The sequence below is a fragment of the Saccopteryx bilineata genome, chromosome 6, assembly GCF_036850765.1.
Source record: "Saccopteryx bilineata isolate mSacBil1 chromosome 6, mSacBil1_pri_phased_curated, whole genome shotgun sequence".
NCBI classification, from domain to species: Eukaryota; Metazoa; Chordata; class Mammalia; order Chiroptera; family Emballonuridae; genus Saccopteryx; species Saccopteryx bilineata.
In genome coordinates, this window is record NC_089495.1 from 40,513,008 (window position 1) to 40,538,116 (window position 25,109).

Below are 25,109 nucleotides of genomic sequence, written 5' to 3' on the forward strand. Positions count from 1 at the left end.
ATGGACAGGGTTTAACCCACACAGAACACTCATTCAGGGACTCCTGCCAGGACGGCCTCACCTCATTTTAGCAGCAATGTATTCCAGGTCCCTATCAAGGGTAAGTTTAAGTAAAATTAAGAGATATTTTTAAGCTATAAATTAGTTTATATTTATTTATTCTGCAGAGTATTAAAAATGTATAAAACAAAAGAAAGAAAATAAAGAACATACTGGCATTGCACTTTCATGATAATTACTTTTGACATTCTGGAGAATTATTTCTATCTAATAATGCATATACATACCACTTCTACAAAATTAGGATCATTCAGTGCGTACTCATTTTAAATTAATTTTCCCTAAATATATTGGATACTTTCAATGTTATAATATGTTCTGATTGCATAATGGCTAACTTTGAGCACTCATGATGTGCTAACTAGACAATAGGTTCAGCAATTTAGATGCATAGTCTTGTGGGACCAGCTTATCCTGCAATGTTGGTGCTATTATTATTCAGATTCAAGGAAGGAGAAAATTATGACTCAGAAATTTAAGAAACCAGCAAAAGTCACATCTAGCAAGTGATGGGCTCCAAAAAATTAAAATTGACATTTATTCTTCAGACAGTAAGCAAATTAAGAGGCAAATAAACCAGGATAATATTTACAATAGTTATCTCAAAGTGCTAATACTTTAAAACATACAGCATTCATAGAAATTAACAAGAAAAGGCCATCACTTAAAAATTAAACAAAATAAAAGTCAATTCACAAAAGAAAAAATTACAACTAGCTTATAAGTATATGAAAGTAGTACTGCTGGTAATTAAATAAATGCAAATTATTCACAATCATTTTTAACATAAATGATTGTGAGGAACAGAAAACCTAGGACCTACATAAATAAGTGCTCCCACACACTCCTTGATAGAGTATAATTTGGTACAAACATTCTAGAACTCAGTATAGCAATATAAATCAATAAATTGGAAAAAATTTTTATTATTTCAGAATCAGAATTCCATTTCTCCTAATGTATCAGAAGAAATAATCAAGAGAGGCACATATAGTGATTATTAACAAAAAGGTTTCTTATAATATCAAAAATGGCAAAAACATAAATGCCCAATAATCAGGTATTTCTCAGGTAAATGATAATGCTTCTGTATGATTATATACTATGTTTTCCAGAAAATTGATGGTTAGAAGAATAATTCGGAGTGAAGAGGGAAAAGACTTCAGTACTCATCTTCTCTTGCGCATCTGTTTCCTCCTCTCTTTTCTTCTTTGATTACAGAAATCCCAAAGAGAAAGAGCAATGGGAGGGGGGAGTCAGGTGAGCATGCTCAGCCTCTCTTTTAGGGACTTCTTAATCTGACAAAGCGCTACACTGGATTAGAAGGTTCAAGATTTTACTGAAATCAGGGTCTTTAAATTTAGATTTACTCACAGGCCCACTTAGGGTCTGTTGATAGATTTCAAGTGGCTTGTAAACATGGGTAGGAAAATGATTGGTTATACATTTTTTCTAACTCCTAAAAATTTAGCAAATTCTTTAATGACAAACATAGGCAACATAGTCATAGTGTTATTATGAGAAGAAATGATATTTTCATATCACATTATTATCATAGTAGGTATCTCAAAATATCACCCAAGTTCAACTTTACTATAAAATAATGGTAATTATTAGATCTGATACTTAGTGTATTAATTAATAAAAAAGGGACACTACATATCACAAGCTAAATTTCAATTTCATGATTACTATATTTCAACATAACTGGTTTTCTCTATAATTCTATGTACCATTTTTTATTATATAAAAACATATGAACAAGGGACATGCGGGCTATACCATATGGCTAAAGGGGAGTATGGCATTGAAAAGATCAATGAGCCTGGACTTTGTGCAAGGTGGGAGTTTTCAATATAACATGGGTCCAGGTATTATAATCTCTGAACTAAGGCTATGTTTTATGATATAAAGTAACCACAAAGCTGTATTCTCTAAAAATGACCAGAAAATTGATGGCACTGGCTACGTCTTTATCTGGAAGTAAAGGAACTGGTACTCTCGAAATAACAAAGAAACAAAAGCAAGATTGCTTGATATTTACATCTCATGAATAATTCTTTTCCAAAAACCTATATGTCTGAAGGCCAGGTGTGATACATCAAATTCTAAGAAAAAAACCCAAAACAAAACAATAAAGAACCAGCATCTTTGTGATATATATGCTAATTATTGCAGCAGTATTTTCCAAGAGCATATATACATTCACATCCGGGAAATAATTTTCATATGCACATGCTTTTTCTGCACTGTATCCTTTTCTAAGGTTTCTATTTTCTTTTCAGAAGAATTTGAATGTAAACTAAGAGATCTTTTTAAAAGAGTTATAGAAATATTTGGTTATTTCATCCTATATTCTAAAAAAGGAGGGAAAGACAATATTAAAACCATCTTACTAGAGGTTTACTCCCATTGAACCATTTGTTGATAATTTCATCTCTTTTGCACAATTTAACAGTGTAAAATATTATGCCTAATTTTGAAGCACCACTGAGATTCCAACTCAGAACACAGAGATCAGTCTAAGAAAAAAATGTATCTCATGGTATCACTGACAATAGACAAAAACACACAATATACATGTGCCTTACAGAAAGGAACTCCAGATATGGCAGCCTTTAACATAACAGACTAACTAAATAAGACCTAAGAATCGAACTAAACTGTCACTTCTTAAATATGCTGACATCCAAGGGACAACTTTCTAATTTTCCATTCATTGTTATTTTCCTTGTAAAAAGCTCAAAGATGAGCACCAGAAGACTGTTATTACAGAACAATTATTAGCAACATTTTTTCCCTCTATTCAATTATAAAAAAGCCACAAGGAATGTCAAAATTGAAGATTGTTATAAATGAGAGCAACCCATTTCCCTATATTGATTATTTCACTAACTTTTCTACTGAAAAGTCCTTTTATTCAACAATGATTGAAGCATCTATATTAGTGTTTTTTAACAGTAATTCTTAAAAATGTATTTAAAGTTGCAATATCTTCTGCCAAACAAAGAAACAAAGGCTCTACTGGGTTTCTACTATGTGTGAGGCATTAGTATATTACATGTGTTAAATGTATTATTAATTATCTACTCTAAGCTGGATTTTGACTCCACTACTCCACTAAAACTACCCTAGATGAGAAAACCAATGACCTCCATGCTACAAAACCCAACAGTCAATTTGCCATCTCCATTTACTTGACTCCTTCCAGCAGTATTTAATAGTCTATCATACTCTCCTTATTATCATATTTAATTCATTTGGCTCCCAGAACTTCTCATTCTCTTGGATTTTCTTCCTATTTGGGGAGTTGCTTCTTCTTTTCTCATTTCTGGATCTTCCTCTTTTCCCAAAACTCCAAGGTGAGGTCACAGATCCTCTTCCCTTCTGCATCAAATTCATGATTTCATCCATGGTCTGGGGTTTTCAAGATCACATACATGCTAATGTTCTCAAAATTGTTTCTGCAGTCTAGACATATTTTGATTTTCAGACTGTGATATCCAACCACAAGGTCAACATCTCCATGAAAATCTGAATATATTTCCAGAACTGATTCTGATCTTTCCTGCTCAAAGCTTCACCCTTCTCTATCTCATTTGATACCAACGCCATCACTCCAGTTGTCCAAGCTAAAAATACTTAAAGTCATTGTAAAGTCTTTTCTTTCTCTCATGCCACCTTTCCATCAGGAACTTCCGAAGGATCTTTCCTTAATGTAAAGTGAAATTAGCCACTTCTCACCACTTCAACTTCTACCACTTGTGGCTGAGCCATGCCATTACCTACCTCCTTGTTGTGTTTCAATCATACCACACTTCACTCTGACTCAGGGCTATTGCACTTACCACTGTTCAGCCTGAGATATACTGGGTTCAACCTCACATCGTATGTTTTCCATGGCAGAAACTGCATCGCTGGGTCCAACCCCTTCTGTGCATCCCATACTTCAGAGCCACATACTCTTCTGCTGCCTTAGTTTACTTTTCTTTTCCCCTGAGCTTCGTACATGTATTTCCATCATAATTCATTTTAACCCCTGCATGCCCAGTCCAGGTAAATTTTATGGATGAACAAGAACAAATGTTCATATTTTGATGATTGAACTTATGCTTATATAAACATTAATCCAAATTTAATTGCTCTGTTTTTAACTTACTGCCTGATGGCAATAAGTCAAGTAATAACAGTTTTCTTGAACTTAAAAATTCATTCATCAGACTAACCCATAGTTTGTTTTCCTATAAGTCTGAGCCCTAAAATCACATTGACAAATAAATGCAAAAAAAAAAATCTTCTAAATCTGTAGGGGAAACATGCATAAGAAGAAAGATTGGAAGAAAATGTATTATCACACAAACATTGGTTTTCTCTGGGTAGTGCCATAAGTGATTTGCATATTCCTCTGCATACTTACATGCTTTGGAAAATTTCTACAATGAATATGTATTACTTTTGTGATCGAAAAGGACATTATTTAAAAGTTAATTATATCCATTTCTGTGTTTTAGAAGTAAACTTAAATTCTCCATTCAAGCAATATTTCTGAGTCAAGTATATTAACTTACCAGTGTTACTCCTTCATCGTTTTTTTCATTGACATTTCCTCCACATGATAAGAAGTGTTTGACGTCTGCTAACATACTCATTGGTCTCTGCAGCTTCATATGGCGCAGTGAGGTCAGATCCACTCCTGGGAGAAAAAGAGCCTTTCAGACAGAACGCAGAGATGCCTCTTGACTGCTGGGCTGAAAACTCTTCTTACATTCGTGCAACATGTTCATCTTTGAAGCCCTTCATCCATTTTGAATTCTCACTCAAAACATTATCATTATTTCTCTTAGAAGCGTTTTATTCCCACCGAGAGTGTAGTCCTAAATAATTTTCCTCTTATTATATCCAAAATTTGTAACACAATACTTTATTTATGGAAGGTTCTCAATGAATATCTGCTTTCTATATATATCAACATGCCCTAGCCAGGGTATTTTAAATTATAAAAGGTTATAAATATAGAGTTCTCATTCCTTATGATTTTCTGACCAATAACAGTTGCTGTTAAAAGTGATGTATTATCTTAGAATAGAAAAAAAAGACTCTATGGAAAAATGGAAAGAATCTGAATAAAGTCTATAGTTTAATTAATGGTATGGTACATGTGATTCTAATTACTATTACCTGATTATATTTGATAATATCTATGTAATGTTTGGTCTCTAAAGCTTTACCTGGTGCAGTAAACTCAGATGCCTGTGCAAAACTGAAACTTCATTAACACATCAAGTCAACCTGAACCCTATCTTTAAGTGTCCCTCATAAGATAATATTGCTTTTGTAACAATTCACCTTGTTCTTAACGTAGATATATACCCCCACACACAACCCTCAGGGTGAACCTCACGTCCTGGACCACCTTGAGCTCTCCCTGCACTGCTTTCTCTTCATGCTGGTTCATTTTATAATCAATTGATTTCCTTGAACACCAGCTGGTTTGCCTTGCACTGGAGATCTAATATGCATCACATGCTCAATCAGCCCTCCGTGGTTGTCTCGTTTTCCAGCCCCGATGGCTCAGGCAGTGAGCCGAGGTTAATTGCTGTGGCCAGGTGCACATTGGATGTCAGTGGTGACAATACAATTAGAACTTGTGACCAGCGATTTTCCGTGTAATCAACTTGCTCACAACCTCGACTGCTTCCTGCCACATGTGTCCTGATATGACAGCATGGTAAGTACTCTGATTTGAAACTGTATGATGCAGAGTGAAAAATCAAGATTGCAGCTACCTCATTATAAGAATGTGATGCTGAAACACTGGTTGCTAAATAACAGTAAAACTCTCTCATCTTGTACTATTACTATTAGAAACTTTAAGGCCATCAGCCCATGCTGTCATAGCAGATGATTCTAAAAGTGCACCAGCAAAGGGATAATACATCAAATTAGACAGTATTTACTGGAACCGTGACAGCCGATACAGATAAGTAGAACGGACACTGTCAGAAATACAACCAGATTGTGAATAAGGTGAGAGAGGGGCAGATGGACAGGAAGGCAGAGGCCAGTGCAACAGCAGTGACAAATGGAAGACAGAATTAAAAATTTAAGAGAGATTTTATTGAATTTGTTCCAGCAAACATGCATTTTGCAAACTGACTGTGACAGCCGTTGCCATAACAGATTTTCTCCTAACCATTCAGTCAGTACCTTCCTCTCATTTTTTTTCCCTGAATCATTTTTAAAGCAACCTCTCAAAGAAATACTTATTTTTATTTATATAAGAAGATAACACTGCTTTTTCAAACACTAAAATTTCTTATGAAACAAAATCCTTTAATAAGTTGGAAAGGTTTATAATAACATTAATTATTTTGTGAATAAAGATAGTTAATTTTAGTTTCTGGAGAGAAACTTATTACTATGGCTGTTAGAAATTCAGAACAGTAAGAAGAGCAGGGAACATCTTATAGAACTGGCACAACTAAATAAAAGACAGACAAGTTCATGCCAATTCTGAATCCTGCGATCACAGGTCAAGTTTTGCAGATGTGCAAATAATAAACTTCCCAACAGTGGAATGTCAATAACTTTCCGCTCATTTCCTTTAGAAGTAATCAGTCTCCAAGTCATAGTAGACAAAATGTGAAGAGTACAGGTGATCCCTCAGACAGAAGCAAGTACAAGGACTGAGGGATGTGTAGGGGGAACGACTGGTCACACCACACAGCCATGTGGCTTCTGTCACCAAGCCATGACTCAGTGACCTTCAAAATCACAGCTCAGCTCACGTTTGCTCCAATGAAAATAGTGGTATTTACTTTGCTCTTGAAACTAATGATATTACTTTTTAAAGAATTCATGACTGCTCAGTACTAATTATTATTATTATTCTAAGCCATCCTCAGAATAACCTTTTGAAACGAGCAATCCGGAGGAGGCGATGAGCACAGGGAACAAAGCAGCAGATGTGTGGGCTTTCTTAGAGTCACAAGCACAGTGAGGCTCTTAAAATTTTTTATCTTTTTCTCTGACAAAAGATCATATTTGAAGGGATTGGAATTTCATTGTTGTTATAAATACCTAAACATCAGAAAGGAAAAAAGGAGGGGCACAGTTCTATCTTTTAATATATACCGTATCGAGCCCAAGATTTCAAATATCTCTCATTTTGCCAACATTAAACTTCCTCATGAAATTATAGGCTGGGTCTATGCAATTAAATGTTCTCTGTCATTGAATACATCTGGGCTTCAGCTTCATGTTTTCAGGCCAGCGCCATGAACGTGGGACAATCTTCTGACAACGTTTCTATTTCCAGGTGTCACCAAGTGAGGATGCTGCGATGCCCGTGTCAACTGCCCTGGACTTAGGCCCTCACATACCCACATGTAGTCATTCTTAAGAGGACTGTTGCTCCTAAGAGAATACACTTCAGATGACCTTGCTCTCATTAACTCAAAATTCAATTGTGCTGGTTCACTTCCCTTCTCTTCCCAGTGGAGGAGAGATTATAATTACAAGCCCAGTCCCAATAATTATGGACTTTAGATGCTTGTTAAAATGTTCCTTCATGGTTGGCCTCTAGAATTTTGCTGGCTTGCAAAACTGCATTTACTAAATCAACAATGCATTGTGGGGGGAGAGTGAAATGCAGTGTAGAAACATAACTCACTTTACACTTTCTAGGGAAATTACATCAATAGGAAATCATGTAAGCAGACCTAAAATATAAGTACACTTATAATTCTACCATTCTACCTCTCCATCTATCTTTCTACAGTTTTTCAAAGCTCAGCCTACCGTTTTCATCCAGATAGGTCAATAGGATAGAGCTTGATTCCGTCCCTTCTACAGCATAATCCAATGGGATATTCCCATTAACATCCTGGAGGAGGACATTGGCTCCAGCCTGTAAGTGAAAAGGAACAAATATAACATATGTATACTGTTAACATAGAAATCAGATCAATCCTTTCATTACTATCTTGGTCAGAAAAAAGATACACAGAAGTTTACGTTAGATACAATCCTGCAGAAAACTAGAATTATTGTTGAGACAAAATATTAAATACTTAGTGAGAAACTCTGACAGTATAAAAATGTTCACCTGACCCTTGCAAGACTTGAATCCCAACTACTCCTCCCCATACAAAAAATCCTATTAGTGGCTCCTGAACCACTCACGCCAGTGTGCTAGCGCATCTAGATAGCCTGTCTTGCTTTTCACACAACAGAAGTGCCCATGTCTTCAGAAAGTCCAAATGGCAAACTCTTATATGAACTTTGACTGATCTTTCTCAAACTATCCTATAAAATCTTTAAGCTCCTTGTTCACAGAAACTCAACTGAGAGCTGTTCTCACACCGTGATTTTTTGTTGTCAATTTTTATTTATTGATTTTTAGAGAGAAAGGAACGAAGAGAGAGAGAGAAGAAAGGTAAGGGGAAAAAAACCCATCAATTTGCTGTTCCACTTATGCATGATGTCTTGTTGATTCTTGTATGTACCCTGACCGAGGTTCAAACTCACAACTTCAGCATGTCGGAATGATGCTGAGCTACCCAGCCACAGCCTCACACCATGATGTTTTAAAAGGCTTGGGCTAATGGCTTCTGGTTGGGTTTTTGTCTTTCCAGAAACTTTTCTAAGAAAAAGCATAATCTGTAGACATTAATAAGTGCAGCATATTAAATGTGGTTATTACACATCTTTTAGCTTTAAAGAGTCCTCCATTAAGCACCTCTGAGTACACCAGCTCCATACTTTGCTATCTTAGCTTAAATGCAATCATAGATGTGCATCTCTCTACAAACCCTGGTCACATAAATTGTGGCCATTGCTCAACATTTTTTAATGAGCTCCATAAAATTTATCAGGCATGGTTTACATCTTTTCTCCAAGAGTATGATATGAACATGTTCCCATGTCCATGATTTCCCATATACCCACCAATAACACGCCATTAAACTCAGAACAGGCAAATGAAAGTTTCCCCTATCCTTTTACTGAGTGCACATTTGCATTGCAATGCAAATACTGTTAATATAGCTCATATAATATCAAACTTCATAACTTTACATAAAAGGTTGTCACAATCATACTTTAATGTATAAAAATGTGACGGTTTGCTTTTTCTGTGTGTATATATGTGTGCATGTGCGTGTGTGTAAGTTTTCCATATCTTAGGTTTTCAAAACTTCTTTAAATTTATTGTAAAAACAAAACAAAAAAGTAGGTCAAGGTGTTGTAATGTTCCATATCTTAATATTTACCATCAGATAAGTTATGTTGCTTACCTTGCCATCTAAAATTTACCATATTTTATAATAAAAGGATATTTCTTTATTTGTACAAAGCAAGTTTATATACTTCAGATTTTCATTTACCTAAGAAAAGCAAGCAATTTTAAGATCCTAAAGACTTCACATTATTTTCTTAATGCATTTAACTTAATTTTTGTAATTCAGAGAAGAAATTACTTGAGGCAATGTTCTTAAGTATACTTAGCTAATAATTCCTTTCCTTTAGTCTTCAACCATGAGAATGAGATTGCATACCTACCCAAGTATCAATTATATAAGAATCAATTAAGACACAGAGCTATAGGGTTTTGGTACCAATTTCAATACTAATAGGTGGGAGATAATTGAGTTATTCTTGTTCCCAATACATATATGTTTCAGATAGAATCTTATCTGTTTCAAACATCTGGGCACAAAGCAACAATGATTATAATCAAGAGTCATGTATTATCAATCACAACAAAAATAAATAGGATAGGTAATTGAGAGACGTAGTATACTTGGAGAGAATATGTCTACTCTTGCAGAAGTAATGAGGTGCTTTCAAAGAAAGTCTGAAAGTGAAACATGGTGCTGAATATTTTTGCTGGACTCACTCATTGAAATTTCACCCCATTAATCACTCACTGCTCTGCACTGCTATATCACCAGGTATTATTCCCTATATAGAAGTAGGATTTAAAAAAAAAACAGTTCTAAAACAGCGTGGATATAAATAAATATAGAGAATGGATTAAAAAAAAAGAAGTAAGATTTTCCTAATCAGAGATCACGTTTTATTCTTCTTTATATTCCCAACACTTATTACAATGCCTGGCACATTTTAGGTAACAAAGATGTATTAAAATAAATTGAAAATAAGGAACCAAACACTCAATTAAACTCATTATTAAAAATTAAGGCAAAGAATTACAATTTTCATAATAATTTTTAAATTAAGTTTTCTGACCTTTGTTTTCAAGGCTGTATAGATAATATTACAAAGACAATATATGCATAATTAGGTTTCTTGTCTTCAATCTTTCCATATGGATAATGAAGGGAAGTAGAGGTTGCCACCCCAAAAGATGCCTTTGGGGATATTGTTTTTAAGATGACTATAAAGGAACAAAAGACTCAGGACTACTGCATTTTTGGGGGAGGGAGTGTGAAAGGAAAAACCTTTCACACTCCCCCCCCCCCCGCAAATGCCCAAAGAATTTTAGACAGAGGACCTGCTTCAGGAAGAAAGATAGTCTTACAGATAACTCCAGTTTAATGTAAACTAGTGTGTGATAGACAGAGAGGAACCTAATAAAGCCCATTTGTTCTAAGTTCTCTCTGTACCCCATTGTTAAGGACAGACCAGCAAACATTTATTTACCAAACATTTGCTTTCCATCTCCCTGTGAGTTGCGCTCCCGCCCTTTTCAAGTCCCAAACCACAACCTCCCCTTTCTCTTTGGCTTCAGAGTGGCACATAAACCTCAACTGCCCAATGCTTCTTTGGGTCTCTATTCTTACGGCACCCTCAAAAGTACATTCATATAATAAACTTTGGACATTTTCTTCTTTTAATCTATCTCTATCAATTTGATTATTACCAAGCTAGAAGAACTTAAAAAGTGGAAGGCAAATTATTTTTTAGCCCTCACAATAACATGTATGAAAGACTTCCTTCCTTCCTTCCTTCCTTCCTTCCTTCCTTCCTTCCTTCCTTCCTTCCTTCCTTCCTTCTTCCCTCCCTCCCTCCCTCCCTCTCTCCCTCCCTCCCTCCCTCCCTCCCTTCCTCCCTCCTTCCCTTCCCTTCCCTTCCCTTCCCTTCCCTTCCCTTCCCTTCCCTTCCCTTCCCTTCCCTTCCCTTCCTGCCTTCTTTCCTTCCTTGCTTTGTGAGTTAAGTGCCCCACCTGCAGTAGTCCTGGTGTTCTGTCCCCACCACCCAGATGTCCATAGATGGGCTGAGCCATATGCAATGACAATATAAATTCTAAAAGGTCCCTAAAGAAGCTGTATTTCTTGAATTAGAATTCTGAAATTGTACATCTATTTAAAAAACAAAGAATACTGATAAAATTTATGGATATTATTCTTAGACTAACTAACATAGAAGTTAATGTGCAATTATAGTTGTTAATGGATCCCACTGGAAATAAGGTGCTGATGACTTTCAAAGCAGGATATTCCCTCAAAATGTTAGAAGATTTCTCTTAATATGATCAGGATGATATCATTGCTAGTATTTATTTAAAAAACAAACAAAAAGAAATGCTTCGAACCACTCAGGAACATATAATGAATTTTCCCATCTTGTCAAAACATGCCCTAAAATAATTCAATTCAACAAAAATATCACTCTTGATATTGTCCATTTTTAAGGTGAGAATTTAAAATGTGTTTTAAAATATTATCTTTCTCTAAGACATTATATAAATATGCATACACACATATGTGAAGAGAGAGAGGGGGGGAGAAAGAGAGAGGAAGGAAGAGAGAGAAACATCAACTCGCTGCTCTTAGTTGTGCATTGATTGCTTCTCATATCTGGCTTGACTAGAGACTAAACTAGCAACACAGGGCTTCAAAGCAGCGACCTCAGCATTCTGGGTCAGCACTTCAAGACATGATATTCTTAAATATCTTTTTTTAAATGTTCTTTTAATACTTCAAACTATATACCATATATCAGTGTCCACTATATGATTTTCCAGCTATGAATACAAAAGCCAGAGAAAACTGCTCCTAAACTTGTGCACACATTATATTGTTTCCTTGGACACATGGTTCAGAATGAGGATGCCCACAGTAAACAGTAACTTAAATTTTCTCATGTGTCATTTGTGCATTTGATTGCACACATTGCTGTTTTTCAGGGGATGAGAACCTAGGCACATTGAGGATTTTAGCTAAATTTTCTTTTTTTTTTTTTTTTGTATTTTTTCAAAGTGAGAAGCGGGGAAGGGGGTGATGGGCAGACAGACAAACTCCTGCATGTGCCCAACCGGATCCACTGGCATGCCCACCAGGGGGCACTGCTCGGCCCATCTGGGGCATTGCTCTGCTGCAATTGGAGCCATTCTAGCGCCTGAGGCTGAGGCCATGGAGCCATCCTCAGCGCCTGGGTCAACTGTGCTCCAATTGGGCCTTGGCTGCGGGAGGGGAAGAGAGAGATAGAAAGAAAGCAGAGCGGAAGGGTTGAAAAGCAGATGGGCACCTCTCCTGTGTGCCCTGGCTGGGAATCAAACCCAGGGCTTCCACAAGCTGTGCCAACGCTCTACCACTGAGCCAACCAGCCAGGGTCTAGACTAGATTTTCAAATACAGAACAAAGAACATACAGGCCTGTACTTATTTATGAACACTAACTTTAGCAATCATTACACATTTTCTAAATCATAAGTAATATTTTTAAATTATTGAATGCTATTCTTATAAAAAATACAAATTGGGAATTGGGTGTGTAAAAGGCTACTGGGGTTGAGTATAGATGAAATATGCATATTTTTTAATGATTCAAATGAACTCATTTAATATTTGCTGTTTGTGAGCACCCTAAGACCTAAAGGTATATGTATGTATGAAATATCTTCCTGGTTTTACATCCCCCCACTTAGTCATCAGATGTCAAATTCCTTGTACTGACAGTAGTGATAATCTTCTGTCTAAATAAAAGAACAAATTCCAAATTAAGTAAGACTAGGATTAGTAAGAACAGCTAAAAAAAATATTCTTTTTGTACAACTTAGACTCTGAGGCAAGCTTTTTAGCGTGGCTTCAGGAAAATCAATCAATCCCACAGTGATTGGTTTTCATCAGGTAAATGAAAGTAATCAATCTATATATGCAGAATCAACCAAAACTTCTCAAATGTTTCCTGTAATTGAGGACTGTTTAGTTCCTGCTGGGAGCCCTAGCTGCATTTCCTCCCTAATTATTCAAACTGGGAAGCCACCTAACTTCCAAATTGTCCTCAACTACGTTTCCTGAAGTATTGAAAATGGATTTCAAATATACCATTTCCCCATACAGGAATCTTGTTTACTGCCTATCAGGTGATATATGTATAAATATTCTTTTACTTTATGTAACAACTTACCATCAATGAATATACTTATCAGTTGTTTGATTTAGTAATAATTCTCTAAAGCATTAATAATGAAATTTTCATTAGAGGTACCCACTGGCATTTTAATAAACAAATACCACTTTTTATATGCTAATAATTTTTGGTAATTTTTTTATTTTGACATAACTTCAGGTTTACTCAAGGTTGCAAGAGTAGTACAAAGAACTCCTGTATATTTGTTATGAGATGTACTACATCCCCAAAAAAGAAATGTTAAGTCTTAATTTCTAGTACCTATGACTGTGACCTTACTTGGAAACAGGATTATTGTGATAGAATTAGCTAAGTCCACATAATGTCATGCTGAAGTAACCAATATGACTGGTGTCCTGTCTTCTAAAATACTTTTTTATCTTCGAAGACATACTGTCCCTAAATATTCTTTTAAAACATTCCTCTGTACATTTTAATCTTCATTCCATTGATGTAAGCATCCACTATGTAATTTTTCAGACAGAGGTAAAATGTGGAATCTAATGAACAAAAGTAATGTTAAGTCTTAAAACTAACAAGTAAAATAGAGACAGACTCATAGATAGAAAGAGGTGTCAGGGCAGGGTGAAGGGTGCTGCATGAGGAGGTGAAGAGATTGAACAGAAAAGGGTGAAAAGGAGAGAAAAAACTCATGGACACAAACAACAGTGTGGTAATTGCAATGAGGAGAGGAGTGGGGAGAGGTGGAGAAGAGTACAAGGAAGATAAATGATGATGGACAGAGACTTGACTTGCAGTGGTGAACACGCAATGTAATGTACAGATGGTGTGTTGTAGAATTGTGCACCTGAAATCTGTATAATTTTGTTAACTAAAGGCACTTCAATAAATTCAATAAAAAGAAAAATAAATAAATAAATCAAGATTCCCCCCCCTCCCATAAATAAAGAAATACTTGGGGCCTCCCAGAGCTGCAGAAGTTGCGGAAGGATACTCTTGGAGAGGTTTCAGATCGAGTGTGGCCCTGCTAACACCTTGATTTCAGACTTCTGATCTCTAGAACTGTGAGACAACAAGTTTCTGTTGTCCTCATTCACTGTTGGTGGGGATGTAAATTAGTACAACCATTATGGAAGAAAGTATGGTGGTTCTTCAAAAAAATTAAGAACAGAATTACCATATGACCCAGCAATCCCTCTACTGGGTATATACCACCAAAACTCGAAAACATAGGTACGTAAGGACACATGCATCCCTATGTTCATTGCAGCATTGTTCATGGTGGCCAAGACATCCAGCTAAAATGTCCTTCAACAGAGGATTGAATAAAGAAGATGTGGTACATATATACAATGGACTACTACTCAGCCATAAGAAATGATGGCATAGTTTCATTTACAACAACATAGATAGACCTCGATAACATTATACTGAGTGAAATAAGTAAATCAGAAAAAGCTAAGAACTGTATGATTCTATACATAAGTGGGACACAAAATTGAGACTCATGGCATAAATAAAAGTGCAGTAGTTACCAAGGGGAAGGGAAGGGTGGAGAGGGAGGGGGTTGGGGGAAGGGGAGGGGCTTAAAGAGAAACAAAATATAGGGTGACAAGATGATTTGACTTTGGGTGATGGGTATACAACATAATCGATTGTCCAAATGATGTAGAGATGTTTTCTCTAAATCTATGTACTCTGGTTGACCAATGTCATCCTGTTAAATTTAATTGTCTAAATTAAAAAATAAATAAATAGAAAAAAATTCTGTTGTTTTAAACAATTCAGTTTCTAGTACTTTATTATGGCAACCTTAGAAAACTAATATTCTTAATACCCTACACTTTACCCAAATGTACCAATTATTAATACTTTTTTCCTCCCTCTCACTATCTTTCTCCTTCTTTTATTTCTCTTGAATCACTTAAGAGTGAATCACAAATACTATCCCTTACCCCAAAATATTTTAGTATATATTTCATAAGAGCAAGGCTATCATCTTGCACAAAAGTTATGAAAATCAGAAAAATTTATTAATAAATGCTATATCTAAATCTCAGTCCATATTCAAATGTCATTAGTTTTTCCAATTATATCCTTGGTAGCTATTTTCCCCTGACTCAGGATACACTGCAAGGTCACCCGGTACATTTAGTTGTCCCTTTTCTGTAATCGCCTACAATTAGAAACAACAATTCCTTTGTTCTTTTTTTTTTCCTTTAAGACCTCTGATGTGTCCTTATAATAAGATTATTGGCAGGAAAACCACAGAGGGGGTGGCACATTCTTCCCATTGTGTCATACCATAAGACATATGCTGTCCCCTGGTCCCATAGCTTCCATTACCTGATTAAGGTGAAATTTTTTGTTTTACAAAGTAATCTTGCAGATAAGAATACATAAGTTCATGTTGATATGAATAAATAAATGAATACCTGAAAATAGGGGAGAAAAGAAAAGCTTTTTCTTACAACATAATAGCAGCTAATAAATGTGAAGTAATAAGAAAGTTAGAATTTCCCTTACATTACAGTAATAATTGATATAGATGAAACTCACCAAGGGGTGCTAACACTAAAGCAAATGTCTGATGAGGAATAAAATATTTACATAGTCCTCAAATATGTTCCCACAAAAGACTTCATTTAAATAACTGCTGGCATCTAACATGTTAGGAAAAATAGAAAAATGTGAGTAGATGATTTGTGCTTTTGAATTGTAGAAGGTTTCTCATCTTTTATAGAAAATTTTGAACTCATATGCTGTAGGGAAAGTGAAAGTTATCTCAAACTAATTAATATATACCATACAAACAATTATTTTAGGTGAGAAAGCATGTGATTTTATTTTATTTTAAGGATATAGGGAACTGTACTCTGAGGCCAGAGATTGACTGGTCTCTCTCCTGTCTCCCCCGTATCCACGCCATCTGTACCACTGCTCCTCTCTAACCATCACTTCCACTGGTCTCTCACAAACTCTTCTACCCACACAGACCGTCCTGACTTCCCTCATACCCACCTCATTCACACTGACATCTCACATGCTGGTCCTAGAATGCTTTCCCCTGGGCATCTTGAAGTGGCTATTTCTTTACAATTTTCTTCCTAGAATCACTTATCTAAAATTGCCCTTCCCTTAAAACTCATCACTTTATATTACCTTACTCTAACCTAATTTTCTGACAGTTATCATATGACCCAAAGTCTTAAACACACATTTATTTATTAACAATATCTCACCCTAGATTTTAAATTCTGTGAGACACTACTTTGATATTCCTACATCTCTAGAATCTATTACACTAGATTTTATATGTGCTCAGGAAATAACTGTCAGTAAATAAATGAATAAATTATTAATAATATTAAATTATATAATGAATACATTTTTATATAGTATTGATAATTATGTATCTCAAAACTGCTTTCTATTTGTTTGTTTTTTATAAAATTTCATTATAGACACTGAAATTTGAATTCTATATAATTTACACAGGTCACAAAATTTTATTCTTGTTTTGATATTTTCAATCATTTCTAAATGTAAAATTGTAGTTTATGGGTCATACAAAAATAGACAGTGGGCTGGGTTTGGTCCATGGGGCAGAGTTTGCTGACTCCTGGAACAAAATAAAATATAGAATGTCAAATACAACAAATGAGTACAAATCCTCAAAGTCTTATTTGAAATTTGAGCTCAATTATTTTACTTTATTTTCCTTTTGTCAGCTTTATTGAGATATAACTGAAATACACTATAGTGTAAGTATAAGGTGTTCAATATGACACATGATTAAAACTTTTTAAAATTAACAGTTTTAATTATAGGAAAAGCTATTTATTTCTTACACATCTGTAGCTATTTGTACTCATTTTCTACATTATGTTTTCTAGAGTTTTGACTATTTCAAAATTGTGGTTGTGTTTCTGTTAATACTAAAAAGTACTTACAAATTTTCAACACTAACTTTTTAGAGTAGAGAGCAGAAATTCTAATCTCTTTGAAATGTTCTATTCAGGTTCAACAAATGAATAATACAACTTAACTTGATTTTCATTATGTTACTCTCAAGTAAAATAATCAAATATTGCACATTAAATAAATTATTTTATTTATAGTTATTTGAGAAAAATATTGGAAAATATTTTATACTACACTCATATACTATCAAGTGTTGGGGGTATATTTGCATATTAATTACTCTTCAATGTCCTTGACTAAAGAAACCAATTGCAAATTGTCCTCAAATTTTTCAAATTCATTTGACCTTATATTGGAGATTTGTAATAATATTCATTGTTGAACTATTCATGAAGTCTCATATTAAACAACAGAAACTACTATCCTACAAGAAATGCACATTCAAAAACAAAAGAAAGAGGTTTAGATGAGAAATCTAAATGGAGTTTCTTATATAAAAGCTAACAAAAATTTTAAATATGTATTTTCCACTATCTTGCATTCAGTAAGGTAGTGAGTTTGGCAAAACTATTAGAACATGGAGAACAGAATATTAGAACTTAGAGAACTGTGGAATAGAGACACAAGAAGAAGTTCCCTTAGAATAAGGAAAAGAAACAAGGTTTGGAGTGAGAGAAGCTTGGCTCTGGTGTGGGGTTACGGCTCACTGCTCTTGTGTCCAAGGTCAAACCACCTAATTCTTTCCTTCAGTTTCCAAAGTGGAGCCAACTGTTAGTGCTTAAGTATAGCACAGTTATCTTCAGCATAAGCCTACTCAGTACCCAGCCCAATGCTTGACATACTGTAGGCACTCAATAACTTGTATCTATACTAACAAAAATAGCTGGAAGAAAAAAGAGTACCATATGAAATGAATTATTTGCAAAGACAACCATAAATGATAGTATATTAAATCAACCATCCGTCTCTGCCAGCACAGTTTTTAGCTAGGTTTAAGAATTCAAATCCTTAAAAGAATGTTACAGAATGAAATAGTAGAAAAGAGAGAAGGGAAATTCAGCTCAAAGTGCCTTGAAATATTGAAGATGGTAGACATAGTTTAATAACTTCCCTTTTCCCCCTCATTCTCACCATACAATGTTTGGAAAAAACCACCAATAAAAAAGAATTTTCATCAAAGACATAAAATTACTTATAAATGCCATTCCTAGAATATACAGGCACAACGTTAAAATCTTTGAGAGCAGTATTTGTAGTGAGCCAGAAAAAAATAACAGAATGCCCTCTGTTATTACTGGTATTGTAATAATAGTGCAACATGCCCTGAGATGTATAAGGGAACCTTTTAAAAATCTGTTTCTTAAGACAAACCAGATATAACAAAATACATTCATAAAAGATTAAGTGGAAATGTACAGGTACCTCTGAAAGACATCTCCAAAATTTGTGTCCAATTCATTTATTTCCAACTTAATTACTACATAATATTTTAAAAGTCTAGCTTTCACTCAGTGACTCAGTAAAGCTCTGCAGAGATTTCTCTATTGTTTACAACAAATTGTATGAGAATGAAAAGAAAAATTTCTCATAATTCTGACCTTATCTACAAGGACAAACTCCAAAGAACTTCTAAACCTGCAAACAAATCAGAACAAAGACAACAAACTTTTTTATAAACAGGCAAGCAAATCAATAAAAATCCTCCCCAAGTGAAATAAAATCACTATAGAAAAAGAATAGTAGATACCGACCCAAACAGGCAAGCAAACGCAGTGAGGAATAACGGATGCACAGGTTCTTGTGAAGTGCCTACCCGCTCTATCCTGCCTCATTTTATATTCTTTATTATTATTGAATTCAGCAATTAGCAGATATGCTATTTTTAAGGATTAGTCAGAAATCAACCCCTCTTACTCTGAAATATGTATATATGCCAGCAAAAGAACCGATGAAGAAACTCTAAAATCTCTCTACTACTCATTGAATCATGAACTCTTTCCCCAAACTCAGCTGAGACATCACAATCAGGAAGAGAGGCTGCCAGCTAGGGTGTGTACCAGCAGAGACCTGAAACAGAGGAACTACCTTTGCTAACCACCATGAATGGGGCTGAGAAGGAAGGACCCAAAGTCTTGGCATAAGCTGTCCTTATTGTACTTGAGCCCGACCTGCCAGTGGACTCGTGAGCTTTTTACCTGCCCACAACCACAAAACCAGAGAACTGGAGAAGATTCATGGATCTCTAGTCTCAAGCAGAGGCTTTCCCACAGATTTCCATTGTTTAATAAGAGAGAGAAGACTAGAAGCATGTAACCCTCTTTAGGATTCTAGATTGGGACAGATAACATGGAAAGCCATACACTTGGGGAATCCAACAATGCACGATAGGTGCTGGCGAGGATTTGGAGAAAAGAGAACCCTCTTGCACTGCTGGTGGGAATGCAGACTGGTGCAGCCACTGTGGAAAACAGTATGGAGATTCCTCAAAAAATAAAAAATGAAACTGCCTATTGACCCAGCTATCCCACTTTTAGCAATATATCCCAAGAATACCATATCACTGATTCAAAAAAAAAATGCACCCCCATGTTTATGGCAGCATTGTTGACAATAGCGAAGATCTAGAAGCAGCCCAAGAGTCCGTCAGTGGATGAGTGGATTAAAAATCAGTGGCACATATAGGTGTATACAATGGAATACTATGGGGCCATGAAAAAGAAGGAAATATTACCTTTGCAACAACATGGATGGACCCGGAAACTATTATGTTAAGTGAAATAAGCCAGGCAGAGAAAGAAAAATATCATATGACCTCACTCATTTGAGGAATCCAAGGAACAATGTGAACTGAGGAATAGAATTAAACCTGAAAGGAAGGGGGGGAGGGAGCTGTTGAGAGGGGGACAAGGGATATGTTGAGGGGAATACAGGGAAAGGGGGATGCAATCGGGGCAACACTAGAATCTATGTAAACACAAATTAATTTAAAAAACCAAAACTCAAATGCTATAGAGTTGTCTGAAACATATATACACTTATTGATCAATGACACCCCATTAAATTTAATTTCTAAATTAAAAAAATTATGTAACAAGCCCTTATTATAATTAAAGTGTACTTTGTGATTTTAATGATTGCAAATGTTTATAGTAATAAAAATTTTAAACCTTTATTACAATTTAAATTATTATAACAGTTGAAATTATGTTAGAATACATTTTCACAGCTCCATCTCTAAACACCCTGAAATCAGTAATTGTTTCCTTGGAATACATAGTATTTATGTGTAGCAATGCTACATACACATAATCATAGAATTTCAAGAGGTCAGGATATGAGTAGCCTTTACAGTCATACTAAAGAAATGTCTACATATTGACATAAGTTTGACATGATGATAGGGGAAAATGAGCAGATGAGTAGAATGTATGTATCTAATGGGGGCTGAGAGTGTGAGAGCACAGAGCTGAATTTCCATCTTCCAGACTGAAGAGAAAAATTAAAGAGGTAGTAATATAAACATGTTATTTAGCATGAAATAAATACAAAAACCAGAAGAACCATCTAGAAGAGTTAAAAGTGGTTGTATATGAAAAGGATTATTTAAAGGAAGGATTGAAGAGAAGAAAATTGGTAAGTTTTATAAAACTTATTAAAAACCTTATAAAACTGACTTTTAAAAATATGGGTGTGTATGACAGGTAAAAATCTAGAATGAAAAGAAATAACGGCACCAATACAAATGTTTATGTCCTGAGATATGTATTGCCATAGTCCTGAAATGATGCAATTAGAGAACCATGAAAATAGAAAATAGTGATGAAAGTTTACATAAAGTGTCTAAAATAGGAAAATAATAAATTAATAATATTTATATGGTGCAACTGTTTATTATTACAAACGATGATGTGGAAAAAACTTTTAAGGCCTGGAGAAGTGCCAGAAACATGTATCAATATAAAGGCTCTCAAGATGTAAACATGGTGTCAGTTAAATTCTGTATTGATATTACAGGTGTGGGGAAGAAGGACAGGGGAGCTATTAAAAAATACATTAAAATGAAAATATACTCGATGACTACCTCTATGTGACGGACTTATTAGTGATCTTTATATATTTGGTGTCTTTCACTTGCTACCATAAACAAATGTGATATTTATATTGAAAAAATATTTTTCAAAATAAGCAATAAGCAAAACTATGAAAGAAGATGGAAACACATAACCATTCACATGGAAACACATAACCATTCACTTGGGTCCAATGGCAAATTTCAAATCTACTAAATTCCATGGTGAGGAGTAAACTGCAGACAAGTTAACAATTATCTATCCGGTGAGCTAGATGAGAGATTAAAAGATACAATACAGTAGGCAAGCCTATTCAGTGTTTCTGAGAAAAAGCTAAGGAAAGAAATCATGGCGCTATTTTACAAGATTCCCATATGGTTAGGGTAAATTCACCCTAATTTCCAGTCACTAATGTTTCATCCTAAGACACTCATTTCCCCTAGTATGTAAGTTTTATGTGAAGCATACTAAGCACTTAGTAAATATTTATTGACTAAAGACCTTGCATGTAAGAGCCAGTACCCTCCTACCTTATTATCATTCATTTCATCACTCTCCAACACCACCCTGTTTGCTCTTATTTTTACAAAGGCTTTGCGGCTAATCTGAACTTTCCATATCTGCTCTGAGAAAATACAGCCTGTTCCTAATCTATTTACCAACCAACTGAAAATATGGGCATTTGATGTTTCTGCCCCTTAATACCTTGTGCTAATGGACTTCATGTACAATTCATCTCTACTGTCGTATAGTACTAATGCCTACATTTATCTTTCTTTCTTTCATATAGAATGTTCTATTACAGTTTTAATGTCTCACTATAATTTTGTCAAATTTTTTTCATTTATTTTAAAGAGAGAGAAAGAGAAGGGAGGAAGAGGAAGAGACAGAGAGAAAGAAGCATCAACTTGTTCCACTTAGCTTTTCCATTTAGTTGTATACTCATTGATTGCTTCTCATATGTGCCTCGACCAGGACTCAAACCCACAAACTCAGTGCATCAGTATGATGCTTTATCCACTTAGCCACCTAGCCAGGGACCACACTGTAATATTTATAGACAGGGGTGGGCAAAACTGGGTTTATAGTCATGAGTACGTGAAACAGTTTGTATTACAACTGTAAACCTACTTTTTCTCAACCCTGTACACATGATGAAAGAACTACAAAATGTTTAAAATGTCCTTACATTTGAGCTAGGGGTGCAGTGTACACCTTTCTCAAAGTTTGCTTTCCCATGTTCAAATAGCTAGCTGCTCCTGTTAATTATAGCCGTCCAGCGGCCACAAGGAAATTCTCAAGAATTGTTTCCCTTGACTTTCGTAGCAACTCAAGCTTCAGGCTTTTCTTCTAAATATGGCTTCTCTTTCCCTGTCTTTGTTGCAGCCTGTTATTTCCCTTAAATTTTTTTTAATTGGTTTACTTGGCACTCTCTTTTTCAAACATCCTTTCTTTTTTCAGACTTCCCATTCGTAGGTATTGATCTAATTTATTCCAGGTTTCCCTGTGTATGCAAGTACAGCTGTTCTCTCTCCTGAGTTCCAGGAACAGTCTCCTCTACTTCTCTAGGGGCAAGTCTTCTTGGGATCCTGACCCTAACATGTTCAAAAAGGAATGCATGGACCTCTCACATTAAACAAGGTTTCTCTATCGGTGTTTGCTTTCTTGATAAATGACACCATCCCTCTCACTTTCCCCAAATCAGAAAGCCAGGAGTCATTTTTAAATTCCTTCCTCTTCTTTGACCTTTATATGAAAAATATCAACATTACTGTCAATTTCACCTTCAATATAGTACATCAATATGTGTTTCATCACCATTACTGCCATGCTAAGCCAACAATCCCTTACCAGGGTTTAGAAAATATTTTCCCAAAAGCAGTGCCCCAGCTAGGTGTCCCTTCAGTGTTACTCTTCAACTGCCCAATGCTTCTTATGTGAGGTCGGGCACTCTCTCCATTGAGCGTCCAAAGCATCACTTACTGATCTCATCACAGCCCTCACTGAAAGATCTGATTTGTGGTGTGAGTTAATTTTATGCCCATGTTTTATTCCCTACTATGTAAGACTATTATTAACCTTTCACACCAGAGACCCTGTTTCTTTTGTTGCTCACATATTTTCAGGAGCAAGCACAGTACCTGGCACATAGACCTAATATCCATAATAATGGTAATGATGCAAGGAGATGGATGTGTTATTTAACCTGATTGTAATAATCATTTCACAAAGTGAACCTATACACTTAGAATATATATACAACAGTATCTGTCAGTTATACTTCAATAAAGCTGGAAAAATAAAAAAGAACTAAAGAACTCTCATGTTCAATGACCACCAACAGGTCTTAGGACCTAGAGCAGCTTCCTTCAAATTCTTACTCACATTAGCCAAAAAAATATAACTTTAGGTCAAAACTAGACATTTGCCCAGTTACCTTCTTTGATCAACTTGCCTTTGGATCAAGTGAGATAAATGAAGTGGGATAAACAATGAGATGTGCCCAGTGACTTTATTACAAAGATGTATATCAAAAGTGTTCCTGGCAAAGGCCATTTTGAGGGGCTGTAGTGGACGGAAACCAGATTGACTGGATGGAAGAGTGACTAAGAGATTATAAATTAACATCAGAAAACGCATACTGGTCTTTAGAGAAGCTTGACAATGAAAATGAGAAAAACAATAGGGTGACATTTAGAGAAATAAAGTCATCTTTTTTTTCTGATTTTTTAATTAAGGATAGATACCAGGACATAACTATAAATATTAAAAGAAAAGGTTAATAAAGGCTAAAAGAATTACTGTGAACATAAGAAAGACTAAATGATGAAAGAGAAATCCTTTGAGAGCTGGCAATTAATAGAATCTAAGAGAGAATGTGGGAGGACTTAGTTTAGAAAGGAGAATAAATATCTCTTTAAGAAAAAAAAATAAGATTGAGTAACTAGAAAAAAATCAATCATTTTGTTAGTACGAAGTTGACAGTAGTAAGTTTGATGCCTTCAATTCTCGCAGTGAAGTTGAAGTCAAGATCAACTGATGAGGGAGTAAACATTGTGTGGGGTCATGTACATAAAAAGTTGATAATGAGGCTCTTAGCACAGTTCTTCTGTCATAATTCTTTCTGGAAAAATCAAATTTACTTTGAACCATTTGAATTTATAGCTCATTCTCTAGGAAGAAATATAACTTGTTGAAATATAGCAGGGTTTACCTGATTCCTAATATTTAACAAATCAAAGTGATGGAAAGGAGTACTTATAGCTAAACAACAAATTTTGATACTACTATTTAATCTAGGAATAATCTAAGCCACTAATGAGTAAAATATTGAATGGTTTGCTTTTGATCTATCACTTTAAGCCACCTAACATAAATTAAGTAATACATTTTTGAAATATCTTTTCTTATTTAAGTTATAACAAAATTGTTGGGTCACAGCAATTGCCTGCAGAACCTATTAAAATGATCTAGTTCTACATTGCCCATTAGACACAGTTCATGACACACTCCATCAAACAGGCAATGAAATTACTAATGTCAGATGTTCAAACACAAAAAAGGTCAAAGATCAAGAAAATATTCACCGCAATATCCCGCAACCATAGTTTACTGAAGTGAAACAATCACAGACATTACTAAGCATCATTTAACAAATGGCTATCCATTAGCTAATATTTCCTCCTAAACTTTTTTTTTTTTTTGTATTTTTCTGAAG

At 35.1% G+C, this 25,109-nt stretch overlaps 1 protein-coding gene across 2 annotated transcripts in view; it reads right to left on the reverse strand.

Moving 5' to 3' along the window:
* MYO16 (myosin XVI) overlaps positions 1-25,109 on the reverse strand; it is a 596,349-nt gene that overhangs the window by 369,676 nt on the left and 201,564 nt on the right. For both annotated transcript variants that reach the window (XM_066236132.1, XM_066236131.1), the window contains exons 5-6: positions 7,861-7,969; positions 4,629-4,753 (exon numbers count right to left, since the gene is read on the reverse strand). In XM_066236132.1, coding sequence (XP_066092229.1) covers positions 4,629-4,753; positions 7,861-7,969 — 234 coding nt within the window. The remainder of the gene's footprint in view (positions 1-4,628; positions 4,754-7,860; positions 7,970-25,109) is intronic.